Consider the following 24,179-nt stretch of genomic DNA (forward strand, 5'->3'; position numbering starts at 1 on the left):
AACTAAAATGTTGACAAATAAGGACTTTTCAAAATTGCTGTGAGAATGTGGAGAAGTGAACTTAAGGTTTGGAAGGAGAGGAACAGAGAAACAGACAAAAAACGACAGCTCCTTCTATCCCTAATGGCACTATATACCAGATGCAGAATTCTTAAGCACACCTGAAAATATGCTATGCTTGTATCATTGGTTCAAGAAGCAGATTTGGTCTTACATCAAACCAAAAGGCATAAGAAAAATGTAATTTCCTCACAAAACTCCCATCTTTAAACCTTTATCAATAAAAGTTTTGCAGAAGTTGCTACTGAACAACTGTTTTGGTCTCACCCAGTAGTGTAGCTAGCCAGGAGAGGTCCGCACCAGGCCAGTGGGGGGGCAGGTCATAGGGTGCCATGGGGGGGTCTGTACTGCGACACATTGAGGGTTTGGATTCTGTGCATTGGGGGTTTGGATTCTGGGTGGCAGGGGAGCTTGAGGGATCACAGTAGTTGTTTAGTGTGTGGGGTGCTGCAGGCGGTTGCTATGCCGCTGGTCTCACCTGGGTACAAATTGGCACTTTCAAATCCTGGTATACTCACTAATGACCTGACTAAGCTATTCAATCAAGATATAATGACACAGGCTTCCTGAGATATTATTTCCTCCAAGCTTAAGGTGGAAGAGAAAATAGCACACATAATATGACAAAAGGGGGGAATTTAAAGCTCCTTATTTGTGGAAAACTAGTCTCAGAGCAGCTGGCCATTATTAAAATAAGAAAAAATATCAACAGGTATCTAACCATAATACACAGTGCACATAGCTGAAACACTCAGCATTTAAACAATTCAGCAGTCACTGAATTGTATAACATTGAGCATCTATGGCAGGCATGGCCAAACTTGGACTTCCAGCTGTTTTGGGACTACAATTCCCATCATTCCTAACCACTGGTCCTGTTAGCTGGGGATGATGGGAGTTGTAGTCGCAAAACAGCTGGAGGGCCAAGTTTGGCCATGCCTGATCTAAGGCCATAACACTGTATTTGCTTACTCAAGTGTAAACACCATTAACCTCAACAGGTTGTACCCAACTAAGGTCAATTCAGAGTTTACCCTTTGAAGTTAATGGGTAGTACCCAATGTTAGTTCTACTCAGAGTATATTCAGTGAAATTAAAGGGAATAAATAGCTTAGACCCATCGATTTCAGTGTCTACCCTTCTCAGAGTAGAATTTAGCTGAATACAATCCAAGGCACCTAACTTAGTCTTGTGCATCTATTTCTACAGCTCTACTCCAAGTAGGACTAGCATTGCCTACAGTGGGGCTTACTTTTGAATAAACACGGAAGAGTGAACTGTAAGCTGTGTATATTATGGTTAGATAATGTTGTGTTTATTTCTAAGTATTATATTGATGGTTGGTTATTGGATTTGTTTTTTTAAAGCAAGTTTATTTTAAGAACATAAGAAGAGTGTGCTGGATCAGGCCAATGGCCCATCTAGTCCAGAATCCTGTTTTCACAATGGCCAAACGGATGATGCCTGTACGAATCTGACAAGAAGGAGCAGGAATAAGCACACTCTCCCCGCCTGTGGTTTCCAGCAACTGATAGTCAGAGGCATATTGCCTCTGTGAAGCCAGAATATAGCCATCATGACAGGAAGCCCCTGATAACCTTCCCCCCCCCCCCATGAATTTGTCTCGTGCTCTTGTAAAGGGACGCAGGTGGCGCTGTGATCTAAACCACAGAGCCTAGGGCTTGCCGATCAGAAGGTTGGCAGTTCGAATCTCCACAAGAGGGTGAGCTCCCATTGTTCAGTCCCTGCTCCTTCCAACCTAGGAGTTCGAAAGCATGTCAAAGTGCAAGTAGATAAATAGGTACCGCTCTGGCAGGAAGCTAAACAGTGTTTCCGTGCGCTGCTCTGGTTCACCAGAAGCGGCTTAGTCATGCTGGCCACATGACCCGGAAGCTGTCTGTGGACAAACGTCGGCTCCCTCGGCCAGTAAAGTGAGATGAGCGCCGCAACCCCACAGTCATCAACGACTGGACTTAACCTTGTAAAGTTGTCCAAATTGGTGGCCACCACTGCCTTCTTTTGCGAAAGAGTTTTACTGAAAAGCATTGGCAACCATCTCCATCTCCAAAGCTCTCTAGCCTCCTTTTGTGATTCTTTTTATATGCTAATTGAAGTCATTTCCTACTCACTTTCTGTGCCAAATAGTGAATCAACTGGATTTAAGAAGGGCTGGAACCTTCAGGGCTCTCCCAGATGACTTACTTGTTGAGCATTCATCCTGATCTGTTGCACAAAGCTCACACGCAGGTTAGATTATATCTGGCCTTTATTGAACACTCATTCTGATTTGTTAACAGGGTCATTATGTGACAACAAGCATTCATCCCTATTTGCTCAGGCAGTGTTTAAAATGCCTTCATCCCAAGATTTTCATTGCAGATCCTTTTTTCTTAGCATTTCCCCCCTTTTTTGTTCTAGTGCAGGCAGAGTGCTTTACTTTAATGGTGCAAATTAGGAGCTTCAATGATGCTCTTGAATCCATCTCACAAAATAATGACATGTTGGATAGAATTACTTTTGTTCCTTTTGTTATAAGTTTTCATCTGCTCTTTGTTTTGTTGCTTGTTATGTGCATTTGTTCCAAATATATCATATTTATATGCTTGAATTATTTTCACACTTTCATATACTGCCCTGGAACCTTCTGATGAAAGGTGATTGAGATACGTATTTAATTATCATCATAATCATGATTTTATATTCTCATTAATTCAGACAGGCAAATAAGATGGCAAATCAAGGCTTTCAGTATGGTTTTTCTCATCCAAAATATTGTAAAATTGACAATATTCTGTATCCAATACATATGCAATAGTTCTTCCAGGCTTTTTCTGATGCGTAATCCAGCCATGTTGCTCTGTTAATCTGACCTACTGATTTGTGACATATTTGGGATTTCTTTCATGAATGTTATTCACAAGCCACTCTAATTATGCTGTGAAACACCCTGAGATATTCAGATGAAGGGCATTATACAAATTTTATAAATAACAATACTAATAATAATTTTAATGTTGATTTCACATTAACCACCATGATATATTTTTTTCTTATTGTTGGCAGGATAGGATTTTTTACAAATAACAAAAAAAGCTTGTAGAGGAGGGCTTATATAGTTATCAGTTTACTATTAAAAACTAATAATTGTTTTAATAACAACATGCTTCTTTCTAATGATTATTAATCATAAGAAATGTTTCACCATAATTCAGGGAACTAAGTTAAGGCAACCATAGCAATATGTCTCAAACCAAAAAATAACCAATCTAGCGGTCACATTTTAAGACGCTTGTAGATTTCTATATTTCTTGCCTCTATATTTTGTATGATTGTGTATTTTAAATGCTAGGAATTTTATTTCATTTTTTCCCCTTTTTAACTTTTTTTTATTGCACTGTGATTTTAAATTGTTAGTAACTTCCCTAAGTGGCAGCAGATGGGTGAGAAAGACATCTTTATATAAAATTAATATATTAATAAAATTAATAAAGAAGACAGATGAGTGGCTAAACATACATCCTCAATTAATTTGGCAACACTTCAAAAAATGTATAGAGTTGCATCCAACTATGTTTTACCAAGAGTAGACCCAATGAAATTAATTCACCTAAGTTAGTCGTGTCCAATATTTTAATGGCTCTACTTTGAGTAAGATTAACTTTGAATACAACCAATATATACATATACATATACATACATACATACACACACACACACACACACACACACACACACACACACACACACACCTGTACCTGGAAAAGGCATATTTTCTTAACTCTCACATACAAGGAAGAATGCCTTTTCTAAGATCACAGGTAGGAGATGCTTCTTCTGAGATGTTAACTGCTACAACATATCTTAATGCCCACCATCTAAAAGTATGATATTCCACTTCAAAACATTGTTCTGATGATATGCACATTTATACAACTATAATCAACTAACTGATGGTAACTCATATACTCAGTTAAGGGTTTTGGATATTTTTTTTAAAGCCCTGGATTTCACCTTTAATGCATTCTTCCAAGAGATAAACTTATGGAACCACATGGTTTTAAATTTCATGCTAAGCAAGTGAATCAGTTTACTTTTAAAGAAGTGGTCCATGTGCAGACCTCCAGATCAGCATCGATATGTGAAGGAGCCCTTGTATGGGCCACAGAGCACAGCAATGTAGGAAATTACCTCATTTTGAATTAGACGATGAACCATCTAGCTCAGTATTGTCTATACTGGTTGACAGTAACTCCCCAGGGTTCCAGGCAGGACTTATTTCCCAGTCCTACCTGGAGATGCCAGAGATTGAAGCTGCGGCATTCTGCATTCAGAGCGGATGCTCTATCCATGAGCTAAGGCCCTTTCTCAATTGAAACACATTGGGAAATTTGGCCACCTGGTCTACCCATTGTGACCAATGGGCTGTAGACCAGGGCTTCAATAGGGCCTTGTGTAACTGTCCATCCAGGTGTAACTGGTCCACAGACCTGGTCTACCCATGGGGAAAAAAGGTAAGGTAAAGTGCAAATAGATAAATAGGTACCACTGTGGCGGGAAGGTAAACGGCGTTTCCATGCACTCTGGCACTCGTCACAGTCCTCCGAGTGCCAGAAGCAGTTTAGTCCTGCTGGCCACATGACCCGGAAAGCTGTCTGTGGACAAACGCCGGCTCTCTCGGCCTGAAGCAAGATGAGTACCGCAACCCCATTGTTGCCTTTGACAGGACTTAACCATCCAGAAGTCCTTTACCTTTTACCCACGGGAAGAGTGGGCCCTCACCCATGGCAGTCTGGATACACTCTCACATTAGGATAGTAGATGAAATCCAGGAACTGTTATCTTAACTGACTTGTGAAATATGGAATGAACCATCTAAAAACAGGCAAAAGGAATAGCCTAAAACCCTCAGCTTTTTACTTCATTCCCCAATGTTCTTTTTTTAGGTTTAACATGTTTCAAAGGAGGGAGGTTTCAAGGTTTCATCTCCCTGTGCTAGGAGCAGCCATACCCATTCAGGTTGAGCTTCGGAAACATTCCAAAGCATCCTTTAAAAAAACAAGGAAAATGTCTACCCCTGGCTGCCTGCTTCTCTCCTCCACCCCCTCCCTGCCAGCTGATAAAGAATGAAGAGATTATCCCAAAAATCATTCTGCTTTGCATTTGAAATATTATAATTGCCTCATTACCATAAAGCCTGCTGGTAAGTTATTTTCTTTGTGAGTGGGCTGCTCCCAGTGTTGTTTTCTCTTAAAGGGAATATGGTAAATCCATCAAATTTCATCTTCAGAAGAAGACCCCCCCCTCCCCCCTTCTTCTCTCCTTCACATGAGCAGTTCAAAACTATCAAATGCCTCTATGTGACCCTGTTTGAGAAAACAGAATTGGTGCTTCCTTCAAACATAGACCCACCCCTCCCTGGACCAGGGGCGGAGGAAGGGGGTGTGGTGGGTGCAGGCCACTGAGGTGACAAAATGCCAGGCAGCATTCACTGCAGGACCTGCAGCGCACCTGAGCCATGCATCTCTCCTGGGATGAGATGCGGTGGCTTGGGCGTACACAGGCGCCCTGCTGACCAAATGGTCCACCCGCTGCCTCTCCCCCAGCTGTAGGGTGGCTGAGTGGGAGGAGGCAGGGAGACTCCAGAGGCCCCATGGTGAGCCTCGCCCCTGTGAGCGACTCACCCTGCCCCTGGGTGCGCCACCCCAGGCGCCCGAGCGGCTTCCTCCGCCACTGCCCTGGACCACACCACTTGCATTAGCCTCAGCCAGCCAGTGGCCTTGGTATAGGGATGAGGAAGAATGACATTCCGTTCACATTTGAGTGTGAACCAATCAAATTCGCATTTTCCAAAACAGTTCAGGAACCAAAACACTGACATCCTTTGAAATTCACACGTCTCTGAACTTCACAATGAGGCTCCCCAACCAACGTTTACCCAAAAACTGACTCCTCCTGCATTCCATCTTAGGACTGCTTCTCCCCAGATGCTTACTCTGATGGCTTCATCACGAGTTAGTTGCTCATTCCCCCACTGTACTTTGCTTACTCTCTGTAGGCTAATAAAGAGTTAGAACATAAGAAGAGCTCTGCTGGATCAGTCAAAAGGGCCATCTAGTCCAGTATCCTGGTTTTCCAGATGTCCCATTGGGAAACGAGCAAACAGGTCAACAGTGCTCTCCCAACTGCAGTTCACAGCAACTAGTATTCAGAATCATTTAGAATCATGCAGTGGGTGTAGAGATAGAACATAGCCTTATCCTCCATTACATAAGGCTATCCATTGGATAAAGCTTTTAACATGGACCTGGTTAAGAAATAAGAAGAGCTTTGTTGGATCAGACCAAAGGGGGTCCATCTAGTCCAGCATCCTGTTGTCACAGGGGCCAACCAGATTTCTCTGGAAAGCCCATAAGCAGGACTTGATCACAACACCATGCTCCCCTCTTGTGATTCACAGCAATTGGCTTTCAGAGGCATGCTGCATCCAATGGTGATAGCAGAACATAGCCATCTGATAGCAGTATCCCCTGTGAATCACAACACCATCTCATCAGGAGGTCCTCTCTGCACATTGGTGCCAATTCCCTGGGGCTCTGGGTGCCCAAACACCCACAAAAAATCCCATGAAGGGGCAAGGTACCCACAAATTTTGGTGCCAGGGCCTTGGGTGCATGGCACCCAAGACCCTGGACACCCACAGTCGTAGGGCCAAATTGGCACTCCTGATTCTACATGATGCTGGACTTTGAGTGTAGTAGGCACCGATCCTTTGGAACTACCTCCCATTACACATCAGGTATGGTGCCTTTTGAAGACCTTCTTTTTTTCCAATGAGCCATTTAAGTGGAGATTTTTATCTTAGTCTGCATGTATACAGGACTGGGAAATTATTCTTTTTTATTGCTTTAAACCTTTTTATATATGGGATTGTTCTTGCTATGTAGATAAATAATAATAATAATAATATTTCTTATGGCTGAAGCCTTTACTGACAGACAGATGCCAACAACAGACACAGATTTTACAGGAAGTGCTTCATAAGCGGAATCAGATAAATACAATTAAGTAAGAGGGTAAGAATGACAACATTGCCCTCCCCCACAAAATAAATGGTACTCACCAGCCTCTCTGACATGGGCGTCTTGTCGTCAACTGGTAAGTGTTGCTCCAAGGCCAAGACGATGCAATTAGCAATGATTGTAGCCAAGATCATATATTCAAAAGGAGTGGAAACAAGAGTTAAAGAAAAAAACTGATCAACAGAAGTATGCAAGAGAAAATCAGCAATAAACTGGACTCATGTGTATGTGTATCCAATTCTTTCAAATGCCATTTTCATAGAGTTGTAGAATTGAAAGGGACCCCAAGGGTCATTTAGTCCAACCCCATGCAAATGCAGGAATCTCAACTAAAGCATTCATGACAGGTGGCCATCCAACCTCTGCTTAAAAACCACCAAGGAAGGAAAGTCCACCACCTCCCAAGGGAGTCCATTCTGCTGACAAACAGCTTTAAAAGTAACTCATTGGCCAAATCCTGGCACAAACCATGTAAAGTAGCCTGGCATTATTCTTATCCTCTCTGGGAAAGAGCTGAAGTTAAGAGCAGACAGCTTGTCCAAAAAGGCCACACAACAAGTTCTTGCTGAAATGTGAACCAGCACATATCAGATCATGTTTTGAATCACTACACAACAACAGCCTTGCCAAGCCAGTATAGAAAGCAAAATCTGTGCTGCCTTGTAGCAGAAGGGCTTGACTAAAAGAAAAAGGGGGGGAACCATAGAGAATGGATCTTAATTCATTTCCAAGCAAGGATTTATGTCAGAGTAGCCTTGTGCCTTTATAGCGAGCGAGCTCCCTTCTCTGCAGCGTGTGTATCACTGGATCCATGCCCAATTCTAGGCCAAGGCCCAGATGGCAGGGAAGTGTTTCAGCAGCATAGCGAGCTCCCCTGGGTACCAGAGACGGCTTGATTTAAACCTTGCACCAGTCACCGCCGTAGGCACACCAGCACACTAGCACACACCCAGCCCTCCTAGATGCTTGTGCTGGAACAGACTTACCCACCCTCAACCAAAACACTCCAAATGAAGCTTGCCTTACAGTCACTATGCATTACTAGAGAGCTTCTGAAGTTCCCAATAAGCTTCTGCACCCCACCCCCATCACTATGCAATGAAAGAATCTAGCCTTGCAGAAATGCAACACTTGAATTGCCACAAGGCTTTTCTTTGAGGTACATTTATCCCAAGCTTGGCTGCAGCACAGATGCCTTCCAATTCGCCTCTTCCAGCAATCTGGTGGATTCTGTTTGCCCTGTCAATACTTCCCCTGCATGCACACAGTTTCAACTGGGAAGGGGAACAGCTTGCCATGTTGCTAAGGGCAGGTCTGGTTGCTGTTCTGCGAGCATTATTAGCTATATGATTTCAGATAAAAAGAAAACAACAGGAGACCCCCCTGGGAATGCTGCCATGAAAGCACACTCCTGACACTAGTACAGATCTGCCAATACATATTTGGACACACACAGAGGGAGGGGGGGGAGGATTACTTAGCAACCTAACCCTAAGCTCAGGATGGAAGAACCTCCTTTTTGCTCATTCTGCTACAGACAGTTCCACTACCATGGCCACAATTGCTTACAACATGAAAGGAAGAAAGGCACAGGAAAGGGCCATATAGCTCAATGGGTACAGCATCTGCTTCACATGCAGAAGGTCCCATGTTCAACCATGTTCAATGAGCCAGATGAACTGACAGTCTGACTTCTTCCTACGATGGGACTCCTCTGGAGTCAGGTCAAGTGGAGAGAGAGAGGAAATGTGCACAGACTGTGGTCCTTTCAGCTCCATAGAAGTCAGACATGGGCATGCCTGATATACAAAATTGAGCGGGCTTCTGAAATAGCAAATAGAGCTATTTACTTGTGCAGGAGGTTCAGATGGTGTAAAAACTGAGATATTTTGCTTGCCATATGTACTGACATAGCACACATCAGGTTGCACCCAGTGTTTCAACATACTCAGAGCAATTGAAATTAATGGACATAACTAATTTAGATCCATTATTTTCAGGGGGTCTGCTCTTAGTAAAATTTAATTGGCTGTGGCACAATGTGTGTGTACAGAAGCTTTTGCTCTGTCCATAAACAATTGTGTACACACACATTTACATAGAAGAAGGCAGGCACACTTGTGTAGCTTTCTTCAGTTAGGGATTTTGGCTTGATGTAAGTTTTGCCAAAATGCATCAATAACATGTCAACAATTTACAACTCACGACAATATATGACAATGCCCAATTCTTTTAAAAAAAGATTGATCTAATCCAAATACCAGAATTGGTTTTAAAATAAATCAGTGGTGATATTCTTAGCTAGAGAGGTGATCACCCTGAAAGTCTTCCACAGCCCAACTATCAGAACAAGAATCTAAGTACTTTGCCAGCACTGGTGAGATTATCCTGACATAGAACACAAATGAAATGAACAAGCTAAAACTAACAAGAGCATGCAGGAATTCTGAAGAAAGGTACTGCTTCTACAATGCCACAGTGAAATGTGCAAAGCTGAGGTAGAGCCACACCACATAATATAAAAACACACACACTCCACAGCAAAATCAACAGCTACACCAGTCTTTTCAAGAAAGACTTTGAACTGCATTGTCCCAAATGCAGATATTGTGTGACACACAGTTTACTCGAAACAGTGGCTTATTAAGAGACATGAACCAACTTCTTTAAAATCTAATAAATGTATGGTATAAAGAACCAACTTATTTTGGGTGGTAACAACTTAAGGCTTTGAAATGAAGGGGAGAGAGGGAAGTTTCATCAGCCTTCTTGTTCCAAAAGGAGACAACAATAAACCAGCACCCCACCCTGAGATTTCTGCCACCCACCCACCCACACCCACACAAACAGCTGGAGAGAGGGATGAAGAAGGAAAGTGAATCAAGTCAGGTGTGGCAACGTTTAGGGAGGTTAACCTGTCGCTTCAGGTGACAGAAAATACTCCAGAGACTGAGAGGAGAGCACACTGTGCCGCAAACCTCTTAGTTCTCCCTAGGGGACAGGAAGAGCCCATTCATATTTCCTCAGGTGTCTCAGGGAATTTATACAGACACACGGCGGGGGGGGGGCCTTGCAGCGAGAAGCCCTTTCCCACTTTTTTTAAAAAAAATCATTTATCTAGTCTAAGAAGAGTTTGATGTAAAGTTGGGGGATGGGGGAGAGGAGTCCGGCCTTGGCTCACCCAGAGGACCAGGCACGCCCAACAACATGAAATGCGACCCTCGGCCTCCCCAATACAACCACGCCAGAAAGAACACCTGCAACTGTCCCTGAACCCCATTCCCTCGACACGTGAGCGGTCCAGATTCATGAGAGGCACCCTCAGCCTACCCTGTGCTCAGGCCACGGGGCTGGAGGAGGAGGACAGTCCCCACGCGCTACTGGAGTCTCGGACCCCAACCGCCTCCCTCCAAACTCTCCCCCACCGTCCGCCAAGCAAAGGATATGGCCACTCCGTGATCCTCTTGGCATACTTGCGGATCACGTTGTCCTCGCTGAAGATGAAGAGGGAGCGGTTGACAGTGAAGCAGTTCTGCTTGACCGGGATGGGGTTGTAAATTGCCATGGTCCGGGCCCGCTGGGCCTTAGATTGTTTGTACACCTGGGGTCGCTGGCCGGGCTGGCCCGGGGGTCCTTGGCGGCTACTGCCGCGGCCTCCGCCCCCCACCACCGGCCCGCCGCCGCTGCCGCCGCCGCCACCCCCGCCACCACCTCCATAGCGGCTGGGTAGGTCGTCTCCGAAGCGAGCCATAGTGCTCCAAGCGCGTCGCAGCACTCCAAGCTGGCAGCCGAGCCGCGAGGAGGAAGACGCATCCCAGCGCCAGAGGAGGAGGGAGGGAGCGAGGCTCACTGGGTTGCCGCCGCCGCCGCCGCCGCTGCTGCGATCCTGGCGAAGGTTGGCTGGCTGCGGCTGGAGCTTGAAGGCAGCAAAAGGAGGAGGAGGCGGTTAAGCAGCTGCTGCTGCCGCCGCCGCCGCCACGCAGGGGCGAGGCTCGGCGAGAAGGAGAGGAGGAGGAGAAGAAGGGAGGGAGCCGTCAAGCGATGGAGGTGAGGGCGAGGCTCAGTCCTTGGAGGAAGGGCTCAACTTCCCGCAACGGCCCTTTTCAGGTCTCGCCCGTGACTGTTCGTAGGAGGCACGAAGGGCTTCCCCTCCCGAGGCTCAGCCTGCCTGATCCGCCGGCGCCCTGGGGTTATTCATTCTCTGTTTCTTTCTTTTTTGCACCGGCAGGGTGAAGGAGGAGAAAATCTTGTGCTTCTGGGGCTTCTTCCCTTTATTGCTGGGTAGAGAAAACGGGGATGAGGCAGAGACGGGGCAGCAGCTGCGGCTGCCCCGCTCTTCCTCCTCCTCCAGGGCTTCCTCCGTCCAAGATCTCCAGCTTTGGAGAAAATGAAATGGAAGCGTCAAGAGCAACCGGTTTGTGAACCTCGCCCCTCCACACTCACACACACTCGCACACGCGAGCGCACAAAAAGCCCAGGCAGCTGACTGCCGGGTAGCCAATCACCGGCGCCTACTCCACCCAGCCCTACAAGGATTCCCAGCCAAGCCCCGTATCAATCAGCAGGGAGGGGGAGAGGAGGGGAGACGCCCCTTCCCAAGGGCTTGGTGTCCAGAAAAGGGGCGGATTGGGCTGGCTGGCGGGAGTGGGTTGCTAACGCTTACGAGCAAAGCGCCAGGCATCTAGGCATTTTCAGCCTAAGCAGAGAAGGTGGTTGATGAGCTCTATTGATCGTAGGAGAGGAGAAAGTGTGGGGCGAGCGAGCGGGGGGTTGCTGCGAGCGTATCGGGTTCCTGGCTTGCTTGTTAGACCGGGCGCCAGGGAGGCGTCCCGCCAACGTCGGTGGCGGCGAAGTTCATTGTGCGAGAAAAGAAAGGCAGGCAGCAAGGCGGCCGCGTTCCTCTTGCGCTAGGAGCTGTCCAGGTGCTGAAATCAATGTTGGAGGCGCAAGCCAGCTCTGCAGGGTAGCTACATTAGACAAGAGTGGGATATCGACTCAGTTTGGGCCAGTGCTGTCTGCGATTTCGATTAGCAACTACTCCCCAGAGTCTCTCAAGATGAGGGTCGCCTTCCCAGTGGAGTCTGGGCTTGAGGGAGAATGGGGCACTGCCCGACCAATCTCAGCCTGCCCTCACCTGCTTGCCTTATTACAACCATCATGGACTGGGTCTACCTCTCATTGGCTCCCGCTCCACCTTCTGTTGGCCTCCCTGACTGCACACCCACCATTCTCGATAGGCACAGCCACCCTCCCTACCTCGTCCTGCCTAGGCAAGCTCTGGAGCTAGTTCAGTGGCCCACCTAAGACTCTCAGCTTAAAAGTCTGCAGGCAACGTTTGTCCTGCACAGAGGAGACCCGCTTTAATTAATTGCCATTAGTTAGTCGTACTCAGTGGGTCTATTCTGAGTAGGACTAGTGTTGGAGACAACACAATGACAGCCAGATATTGTTGGACTCCAACTCCCATCATCCCTGACCACTGTCCATGATGACAATTGGAAGGCACTGAGTGGGCTACCTTTGGGCCAAGGGGTTGCCTGGCATGCAACAAGAGACCCAAAAAGAGACCCACACATGCAAACAGAACAATGCCCTTCTGTTTCAAGCTACTGGAATAAATTTCCTTTCCTCCCGCTTGGACCACCTTCAGAACTGTGCATATGGCAAAGAGATAAGATACAGCCCAAGTTAGTTAGTTAGTTAGTTAGTTAGTTATTTTAGAATTCTTGAAAGATGAGTTTTTAAATTAATAGCAACTATATAACTGCAAGTGTATTTGCAGGATTCATGCAAGATCCCCTTCACAAAGCTACAATTCCCAAGAAACTCAGAAAATTGGAGACTTCCGGGTTAGCGCCATCGACTAATGGCGGGTTCCCTCTGAGCTCCGGAGGGAATCGGCTCTGCAGGATCGGGTCTTGCCGCTGCGGCGACGCGGGGACCCATAAAAATCACAGGCGGTGAAGCCTGTGAACCTGGTGACTCGGTGGGCACCATTTGCGCCCCCTGACCTGCGAAGGAGCCTTTTTAAAGGCTTCGGAACGGGGGACAGGGTGAGCGGCGCGGTGCGGAGAGTCGACTGCTTCTCCTGCAGAGTGAAGCCGCATTGCCATGGTCGGAGAGCGCTGACTTCTTCTTTTGAACAATTGGACTCTAAAAGTAACAACCCATGAGTACTACGGAAATTGGTACTGTAAAGAAAATTTTGCTTTTAAGAATTAGGCACGATCGGGGAAGGTGTAAAAAGGAAGTCTGCCTCCCCGTCTTGTAAACAAGTTAAAGCAAAGACCTGCTAACTAAGGTCGAGAGAACCTTTTCTTCTTTCCTTCTTTGGTAAAAGACTTTAATTTCACGATTTGGCAGTATAAGAAATTTTGCTGGAGGATAAAGAGCTAATTTTGGGAACCGAAGTGCCACCCTCCCGGACCCGGGAGTGTTCCGCGAGAGAGCCTGTCGATGAGGTACTAAAGAGTTTGACAGCTGTCAAAGTAGCTGTCAAAACGGAAAAAGAGAACTTTGTTTCTGTTGCTTCTGCTGGTTATATATGTTACAATTTTTGTTACAATTTGTTGAAAACAAGGAAGAACTGATACAAACTAGCTGGATTTTTGGACTTGGATTGGAATGAACACTAAGAAACCAAAATCCCTCTAGAGGGGGATTTGGGACATTACAAGAATGGCTGGAGAAGGGAGAATTCAGGCTGAATTTGACAGAGTCTTTGTTCTCTTGGGAAAGTTGCAAGGCCAAATTGATGTTTTGGCTATAAATGTTACAACTCTGGACTCAACTGTAAACAATATCATTGAAACTGATAAGGAGTTGAATCTGGAAGTTTATTCAACTGAACAGAAAGAGAAACTTGACAATTTTGAGAATTTGGAGAAGGAGACATATGTTGTCCCTGAAGAGCTGCAGATGATGAAGGAGGACTTGAGGCCTGACATGATGGTAATGAAGGAAAATAAGAATTTGATGTGGAAAATCTGTCCTGAATTGGAGACTGAAGAAAGGAAAGATCTCCTTATGTGGAGATCTGAAGACCTAAGGATTATAAATTTGCTCAGGGTGGAGGTTGGAGCCTTGGGGACATTTGGACTTGAAAGGAGTAAGAAACAAGATTTGGGTTCCACCTTTAAGTATGGAGGACTGGTTGAAAGAAACATGGATCCTGAAGGGCCAGAGCTTCTCTGAGAGTTGATGTTTAATTTTAAGGACTATCAAAAAAAAACCAGCAGAGAGGAATTGAGAGAGAATTAAGAGCCTCGGATGTGAGATCTCCAGGCTAAATATTAGATTAAGACTGATGGACATTTGTTGGGGACTGGAACCGGGAAAGGGGGGCTGGGGGGTTTGGGAATCCAAAGGGTACATAAGTATAATGTGTTTTGCTTTTATTTTTATTTTTGTAATGTTTATGAAATTTGGGAATTTCGTGGAAGGGAATTTGGGTCGACTTTAGAAAGAATGTTTTAAGAATATGTATTGATGTATAAGTATTGATGTTTAAGTTTGGATAAGGTAAAATTGGTTTTTTTAAAAAAATGAACTAAATTAAAGGAAAATAAGATTAGCAAAAATAAATTGAGGAAATGGATGAAAGAGTAAAAGTAAAATAATAACATGTTAATTTATTAGGTTAAGAATTATGGTTAAGGATTTGCTGAATCAATAATTTGAATTGGAATACAAAAAGGGGAGGTATGAGGAGGTCGGGAAAATATGTCAATGAAAGTAAATTTTGGTGAACTTAATGTGTTTTTAATTTTTATGTATCTTTTTTCTGTTTTTTCATATTTTTTTTCCTTTTTCTTTTTGACTTTTTATATTCTTACTGTATTAATTTTGAAAATTTTAATAAATATCTTTTTTTAAAAAAAAAAAAGAAACTCAGAAAATTACAGCTGTGTGCGAGAGGGAAACCTAGGTCTCCTGGCAACTTTCAGCATCTTTGACAAACTGCACTTCCCAGGGTTCTGTGGGGGAAGCAATAACCGCTTACAGTGCTATCATAGTGCAGACGGACCCCAATATTTCAATCCTATACATCTGAGAGTGAGCCCCATTGAACTCTGTGGAATTTACTTTTAAGTAGATATATATAGGACTGTGCTTTCATGTTGCAATCATTTGTGCACACAAGTGAGAGTACAGTACATTCCACTTAACTTGGTAAGGCTTCTGAGTATTCATGGATCAGCTTGCACTGTTGATTGTATATGATTCATTGATTTATGGCTGCAATCCTCACTTACCTGGGAGCAGGCCCCATTGAATTCGACAGGACTTCCTTCTGAGTTGACATGCATAGACTTGCAGCTTGAGGTTTTGATAATCAGGTGCCACTCCCATAAAATGGGAGTTCAAACAGATTACAAATTAAAATATATTAGTTTTCCCAAACTGATAAATTCCGTAGGAAAGGGAAATTAGAAGAGGCACATTCAGCAGAAAGAACAATGCAGTAAGCAGTGATATGTGCATGACTCTGCAGTTTTTTGGGGGGGGAAATTAAGCTTATGGTGATATTCCTTATGGCACTACTGAAACATACTGATTGCACTCCCTCATTTTTAGATCTATGTTTATAGAATGCTCACATCAAGAACTGGCAGTGCCCTTTTGTTTCACAGATCGTTGCTGCTGGTTCAAGTCCAATGCCAGGTACTGGAAGCATAGGGGCCGACTCCTAGGGGCCACAGGGCTTCGGTCCCCATAATAAAATATTTGAGTGGGCCAGGCCTCCACAAAGTTGATAGGTATTCCCATTCAGATTGTGTGTGTGCACTGTGTCATGAGATGGATTATGTCAGGCAGGGCTTACCTGGGCCCCCACAATATTTTATTCAAGTTGGCACCCCGCATGGGAAGCCTCGGGTTGAGGACCAGATGTGGCCCTCCAAGTCTCCTCCTCTGGCCCTTAGGTCTCTCCCCTCCAAAACACATTCCCTTCCCAGGCCTCATCTGACTTATTGTGCTTCACATTCTCCTTGAGGGTTTTTGCCTGATTGGAGTGTGTTCTTGCTTGCTTGCCTGGATGGAGGGCAGGTAGCTTACTGTATGAAAACAGTACAAAAATTTGCCTTCATTGCTCAACCTACTTTTGCCTCTACCCCCACCCACCAGTGACGTGTGGCCCTTGGAATGTTGTCTAGGAGAGAATATGGCCCTCGGGATAAAAGGGGTTCCCAGAACTGCCATAGGCAAAGGCAAAAGGCAAAACAATTGAATTGAATTTTATCCTTCCAAATGGGATATTTTCATCTAATTCTTTGATACTTGGTAATTATGTTTTTGGCTTCCTCCCCCCCCCCCCCATTTTAATGATTTCAATTTCTCTGTGTTTGAAGATTTGTTTGTTCTCAATCCATTGTGTTTGCTGCTGGTTCATGTTTTTGTGATTAGTCATTAACCTTTGAGCAAGGAGTATAGCTTTTCAGCATAGACTATTGTCTTTCGTGTACATCTATATTTTTTATTATTTTCCTCCTGTGAGAAGGCTGATTGCTAGCAGGCTAAATACATTCATTAAGCCAGCATCTAACCCTGGGGCAGCCATTTGTCACCTAACAAGCTGATTCACAGTGTGCTTCAGTAGCTCAGAATGATCTTGCTCAAACTCTGGAGTCCAAAATGCCACATAACAGCACCTAGAACAAAATAGAAAGTAAAGTGTTGATCTATTGTTCCTTAATTCCCAAATTACCCCACCTAGCTACAAAACTAAAGATTAAGCCACTCATTAATTTATAGCAAGAGTGAGGAACCTCACCCAAACGTGGCCCTCCAGGCCCCTTTACCTGGCACTCAGGTTTCTTCCCAGACCACACCCTTCTTCAGCCATACTTCACATATTTTTGCCTGGCTTCACAAGTGTTTTTGCCTGGCTGGAATACACCTTTGAACTCTGATGACAACTCTTGCTTGCCTGCAGGAATGATAGAGAGGTGTGTGTAGAACTAGTCTATTCTACAAAGGCAAAATAAGTATTCATTGTCCCATATACTTTCGCCCCTGGCCATGCCCCCCACTGTATGTGGCCCCCTAGAAGGTTGCTCAGAAGTGAATGTGGCCCTTGAAATGGAAAAGCTTCCCCACTCTTGATTCATTAAGGCCAGTATAATGAACTCTTGGTGCCCTGCGGGAGGCAATGGAGGACAGAAGTGCCTGGCGTGCTCTGGTCCATGGGGTCACGAAGAGTCAGTCATGACTAAATGACTAAACAACAACATAATGAACTCAGTTGCTCATACTAATACTACACATCACCATCCCTATCCCTCAGGGCCAGCCCACCCATGAGACAAGGTGAGGTGGCCACCTTAAGCAGTAGAATCCACAGGGGTGGCAGATTCAGCCTCCAATGAATGCCAAATTGCCCGCTGCTGCTTCTGCCATGGTGCCAGTGACAGCTGCAACACATTCCTTGAGGGCCAGATCTGCTGCCTCCTTGGCAGCCCCTGCTCCCAATATCGCCTCTACAGTGACCTCTTGGTGGATAGGAGGCAATGCTGGTCTCGTCCCACCCCATTCCCAAATGTTTATCTTTATTTATTTATTTTCCGCCATGTTTCTGATGTGCGTCGTCACTCCCCTCTTCTTCACTGGTGAGGGGTGTTTGCACCATTTTGTGGTTTGACTCAGGTGCCAAACTGTCTTTGGCTGGCCCTGCCATCCCTTCTATTTCCAATGTTCAGGTTTTGAGTGCCAGTGATTTTGTAGAAATGGCACCACACATCTTTTTTGTGAACAGCTTTGAGGGCTGTTGTTCTTTTTTAATCAAGCAGTATAAAAATCTTATGCAATAAATAAATGGGTGAGCACCAACTGGGCAGCCCCCAAAGTGTAGCATCAGCAGATTTTGGAGGATACCAGTGTTCAGAGAACTACACAAAATAAATAGGGGGAAAGCCCTAAGCAGTGGGGGGACTATGTCTGCAATGCGCCTGATTTCAACAAAGGAGCAGAGCATACAGAGGTCTCTGAATGCTTTGGGCTAGTGATAATTGGTTCCATTTCTATTCCACTCCTGTATCCAAGACGTTCATGGAGTTCTTATTTTACTTAAGCTAGGCTGAAGAGAGTGACCTGCCTCACATCACCCAGGTTTCCCCATTCCAAATTCAGCAATGATTCAAGAGCTACTGTCATCTGGAATTCTAGATGTACCACATTTTTCTACACCTTACTTTGCTGTCAAGATAGACCCACATTGGGGCTTACAAATAAAAACCAAACAAGGGTACAATGTTATTGGGGATATGTACATAGGTGGGTATGAAGGCTTTCTGGGTCCAGGCAGTTAGTGATGCAGTCCGGGTTCCAGTTCTTCCCTTTAGATCAGGAGTGGGAAACCTGTGTCCCTCCAGATGGTGTTGAACTCAAGCTCCCATCACAGCAGCATACAACACGCCCAATGATTAGGGATTCTGGGAGTAGCCATCCAGCAACACCTGGAGAGCCACAGCCTCCTCACCCCTGCTCTAAAAAGCAGAACTCCCTACTATATGGCAGAGATGAAGGAATGTCTAGAATATTAATTCCCTCTGGAGAGAGGGGGAATGCTTCTTAGAAGGGGGATGGGGAACCTGGTTCCTTCCAGATACTTTTGGACTCCAACTCCCATCGACCCCAGCCAGCGTGGCCAAAACTCAGAAATGATGTGAGTTGTAGTCCAGGAACATCTGGAGGACTATAGGTCCCTCATCCCTATTGTACAGCATTGGCACTGCCAAAATAAAACTAAATGATCCCAAAGCCAGCTGGGTATCAGATTCAATCAACCAGGAAAGAGGGACATTCAATCAGTTGGCCATTTCCTCTCCCCAGGTCACACCATCAACTGATCCTGCTCCATGTCCTCCTCCCATGTTTCTGTTTGGCTGGAATGTTTCCTTGAACCATGAGAATGTCTCTTGCTTGGCTAGATGGAGATATGTACTTATATGGCAATGAGGGGAATTATGACCCTCTAGATGTTGCTGGACTCCAACTGCCATCAGCCCCAGCCAGCACGGCCAGTGGTGTGGAATGATGGGAGTTGCAGCATCTCAGGGTTCCCAATTCACAAGGGAGATCACCTCACCCCTTAGATGCCCAATTGATCACTATGCTCTGTGGGTGAGGCCTCCTGCAGACGTCATTTTATCAGGAGGTCAATCCTGCACAAAATAGAAATTGGACAATTAATGCTGTGGCATCCGCTGTTTGGAATTCCCTTCCATTAAATATTAGACAAACACTCTATCTTTTGTCTTTTTGGCAGTTACTGAAGACCCTCATTTCCAACAAGACAATTAAATTGAGATCTTTCACAGTCTGGATTTGTACTGGAATTGTGTGTGTGTGTGTGTGTGTGTGAGAAAATAATATTTAAAGCAATTCCAATACACACACAAACACATATATATATCTGACACCATATTTATGCAAATGCTAATAACACACTGGAGGTGTAAGTTAGCAAAAGCAGATGAGACCCACATTATTTTGGTTCTGTCCCAAGATAAAGACATTTTGGAAGGAGCTGGAAAATGAGATTGAAATGATAACAGGTTACAGACTACCACTAGATCCCCTAATTATACCCTTTGGCTTTGAAAAAGACTTGGTGCTGCCAGTAGATATACAACTACATTTTTTAACAGCTGCTCATGTTAATGATAGCAGGCTGGAAGAACCTCAGTGATGGAGGAGTAGATTGTGAAACTTTGGGATGTAGTATATATGCTTAATTTATCAAAAGGGGTTAGATATGATAGGAGAAAAAACCATTTGTTTATGGAGTAGTGGAGCAAGCCTTACATGTTTTTAGGTTTATTGGAAGATTTATTACAATATATGCAGCTATCCTTTTTGTTTCTGGATATCTAAGAACAGAGGAGGAGGAGGAGGAGGAGGAGGAGGAGGAGGAGGAGAGGAGGAGGAGGAGGAGGAGGAGTTTGGATTTGATATCCCACTTTATCACTACCCGAAGGAGTCTCAAAGCAGCTAACATTCTCCTTTCCCTTCCTCCCCCACAACAAACACTCTGTGAGGTGAGTGGGGCTGAGAGACTTCAGAGAAGTGTGACTGGCCCGAGGTCACCCAGCAGCTGCATGTGGAGGAGCGGGGAAGCGAACTTGGTTCACCAGATTACGAGTCCACTGCTCTTAACCACTACACCACACTGGCTCTCAGAGCCTTTGTGAATCAGGCCAACGGCTCATCCACTCCAGGACCCTATTCTCACAGTGGTCACCCAGATGTCCCAGTGGGAAGCCTGCAAGCAGGACCTGAGCACAAAAGCCCTCTCCCCACCTCTGATTCCAGCAACTGGTATTCAGAAGCATTACTGTCTCAGAGGGCCTTGGAGACAGAGCATAGCCATAGAGGCCAGGAGCTTTTGACATGCATTTGTCATGCATTTGTCTTCCATGCATTTGTCGAATCTCTTAAGCTATTCACATGCATGATGCCTTAATAAAGATTGGAATAATAATAACAGTAATACTTTTCCTCTTTTGTAATTTCTTGTTTTCTGCCCTGAGCTCCTTTGGGAGGAAAGACAGGACATAAATTTAATAGCTAAACAAACAAACAAACAAACAAACAAACGTGATTTCCTATTCTATAAGCAGGTGGTCAAAAAGTCCCTCCCTCTTCACCTTTCCTGCCTCTGAAGTGCCTGTCTCCACAAGTCCAGAATCTAAATACAAACCCAGGAGGTAAAGTTTCGGAGGCAGAGCCGTAGCAGCGCATTTCACAGCCCTCAGCCCCCTCACCTTGCAGCTGCCGCGACAATTTCATTGTCCTCTAGTGCCCTCTATGTCAGCGCGAAGAGCATCAACATGTTCTTCCCCTTTTCCCTCCATTCAGACGCTGGCTCAGCTCACAAAGCAGGCAGCTGCTTGTTCTTCCCCCTCCTTTCCCCTACTCCGGAAGAGCAGCCATGGAGCAGAAAGGAGATGAGGGCTTTCAATGGCTTAATGAGGAGCAGACGAGACCCAGTCACAGGCGAGGCTCATGCGGGAGGCACAGTTCTGGGCTGGCTGGGGAAAGAAAAGCGAAAATCAATGGATCTTGTTCTCTCACCATTGAAGCGATGTGCAAAACAAGTGTCGTTTATCTCATACCTATATTAACTAGTTGCATATTTAAGGCCCTTGACTTATAATCAAAGAATTATAGAGTTGGACAGGATGCCCAAAGGTCATTTAGTCCAACCCCCTACAATGCAGGAGTCACAGCTAAAGAATCCCTTGCAGATGGCTACCTAACCTCTGTTTGAAAACGTCCTGCGAAGGAAAGTCCTCCACCTTCGGAGGTGGCCCATTCCACTGTTGAACAGCTCTTATTGTAAAAAGGTCTTTACTAATGTTCAGTCAGAATCTCCTTTCTTATAATTTGAATCCATTAGTTCAAGTCCAACCCTCTGGAGCAGCAGAAAATAAGCTTGATCAAAGTTCTTGGGAGGCATTTTTTAAGAATATCAGAAGAGCCTTCTGGATGAGGCCAAGACCCCTCTAGTCCAGCATCCTGTTCTCACAGTGACCAACCAGATGCCTGTGGGAAGCTGAAAAGCAGGACTTGAATGCAAAAACACTCTTCCCACTTGCAGTTCCCAGCAGCTGGTATTCAGAGGAATACTGTCTCTGACAGAGGCAGAACATCGCCACTATGATTAGTAATTATTATTAGCCTCATCTTCCATGAATTTATCTAATGTTCTTTTTAAACCATCTCAGTGGGTGTCCATTACTCCTCTTGCACAGACATCATTATACTTTGGGGAAAAAAGTGCTTCCTTTTGCCTGTCCTGGATATTTCCCAGCATTCAACTTCAATTAATGGCCCTGAGTTCTAGTATTATGAGAGAAACACAAAACTTATTACCAAATAGGTAAAGGGACTCCTGATTATTAGGTCCAGTCATGGCCAACTCTGGGGTTGCGGCGCTCATCTCGCTTTATTGGCTGAGGGAGCCGGCGCACAGCTTCTGGGTCATGTGGCCAGCATGACTAAGCCGCTTCTGGAGAACCAGAGCAGCGCACGGAAACGCCGTTTACCTTCCCGCAGGAGCGGGACCTATTTATCTACTTGCACTTTGACGTACTTTCAAACTGCTAGGTGGGCAGGAGCAGGGACCGAGCAATGGGAGCTCACCCCATTGCGGGGATTCGAACCGCCGGCCTTCTGATCGGCAAGCCCTAGGCTCTGTGGTTTAACCCACAGTGCCCCCCACGTCCCCCAAAAATACAATTAAAGTGCAGGTGAAGGACAACCAAGAGAAATACCTGGAGCACTATAGTTCTTCCTAGTACAGAACTTTTTTCTCTGCATCTTCGTTGACAGCTTAGGATGCCCCTCTTTACCCTGTGGGAGGTGTTGATGCTTGCAACCAGGAGAAGGGAACCGATAGTCTAGACCAGGGGTGTCCAACATCCAAGAGACTGCGATCTACTCCCACTATAAATAAACTGGCAGTGATCTACCCATTGGATTGACCAGGGTTGTTGAGCTTTTTGGGGGGAGGATGACCAAAATTGTTGAGTCCAGCAGGTCATCCTCATCCCCTCGTCCCCCGCAGCCAAGACATTGCATAAATTAAGACTGACTCATTACTATTGCATTGAAATAGATAAGAGATCATGAGGGACATTGTAAATGGGTGTAGGCTACCTAGAAGGGAATGTGGCCTTTGGCCTGAAGAGGGGCTCCCTACCCAAGGCTGACCCTTATAAGAACTACTAAAGCCCTGATTTGTTGCAATTGAAATTCAATCACAAGGAGAGAAATTTTTGATATTAGGCATTTACGCACCAAATGAGGGAAAATCGGAATTTTTCAAGAAGTTACATGAGACTCTGATGGGCTATATGGACTACAATATGATTTTGATGGGGGATATGAATGGAGTGGTGTCTACAAATATGGATAAGGCACAGAGGCAGGTAGTTACTAAGGATGGTAGATTACCAAAAACTTTCTTTGATATGGCTGACAATATAGATTTAGTTGACATCTGGAGAATGAAAAACCCCCTGGGAAGAGAGGGAACCTTCTTCTCTGAGGCCAAAATGACATTGACAAGAATTGACCAAATTTGGGTAACTAGAGGGCTGGCTCCAAAGACTAGAAAGGTGGAAATCTGCCCTAAAACCTGCTCCGACCACAATGCTGTGAAGATGGAAATGAAACTAACACCAACTGGTTCCTTCAGATGGAGGATGAATGACACATTGTTTAGGAATGAAGAAGTGACTAAGAAGGCCCAAAAAACTTTGAGAGACTATTTTGAGATAAATATGAACACCACTGTTGAAAAAAGAGTAATTTGGGACACAAGCAAAGCGGTTATGAGAGGATTTTTGATACAACAGAATGCGATTCAAAAGAGAGTCCAAAATGAGAAAAAAGATAAGATTTTGGAGAAAATAAAGGAAGGAGAGAAGAAATTGAGAGTGAAACCAAAGTCGCAGGAGATTCTGAAAGAGATAAAGTTATATCAAGTCCAATATATGAAAATGATGAACCAGGAAATAGAATGGAAAATTAAACAGACGAGACAAAAGACCTTTGAATCGGCAAATAAATGCGGAAAACTGCTGGCTTGGCAAATGAAAAAAAGACAAAAACTTAATACCATTACAAACTTGGAAGTGGAAGGAAAAAATATACAGAATCCAGTGGAGATCAGGAAGTGTTTCCAGAGGTACTTTAAACAATTATATACACAGGAGATGTAGAAAGAAATGGACATTGACCGATTTTTGAAAACAAATGGATTACAAAAAATCTCTCAAGAAAATAAGCTAATGTTGAACTGCAAAATAACGGAGCAGGAGGTAGATGGGGCCATCCAGAACATGCAATTAGGCAAATCTCCAGGACCGGATGGTTTGACCTCAGATATTATAGATCCTTGAAAGAATGGTTAGTACAGCCAGTAAAAGAAGTTTGTAATGAAATATTGGAAGGGAAAAGGGCACCAGAGTCGTGGAAGGAAGCTTATATTACACTTATACCGAAAACAGAGTCTGAGAAGACACAGCTTAAGAA

General features: G+C 44.8%; 1 protein-coding gene across 10 annotated transcripts in view; it reads right to left on the reverse strand.

The window, feature by feature from the left end:
* CACNA1B (calcium voltage-gated channel subunit alpha1 B) overlaps nt 1-11,607 on the reverse strand; it is a 324,850-nt gene extending 313,243 nt beyond the window's left edge. For 5 of the 10 annotated variants that reach the window (XM_053373453.1, XM_053373452.1, XM_053373451.1 and 2 more), the window contains exons 1-2: nt 10,586-11,601; nt 7,181-7,286 (exon numbers count right to left, since the gene is read on the reverse strand). In XM_053373453.1, the coding sequence (XP_053229428.1) occupies nt 7,181-7,286; nt 10,586-10,890 (411 nt within the window). In that variant the 5' untranslated portion in view covers nt 10,891-11,601. Of the gene's footprint in view, nt 1-7,180; nt 7,287-10,585 lie in introns of all 10 variants that reach the window. The other 5 variants (XM_053373456.1, XM_053373454.1, XM_053373458.1 and 2 more) reach the window with 3 other exon arrangements.
* Nucleotides 11,608-24,179: the final 12,572 nt, after the last annotated feature.

This window comes from Podarcis raffonei, chromosome Z (assembly GCF_027172205.1).
Source record: "Podarcis raffonei isolate rPodRaf1 chromosome Z, rPodRaf1.pri, whole genome shotgun sequence".
In the NCBI taxonomy this organism is placed as follows: domain Eukaryota; kingdom Metazoa; phylum Chordata; class Lepidosauria; order Squamata; family Lacertidae; genus Podarcis; species Podarcis raffonei.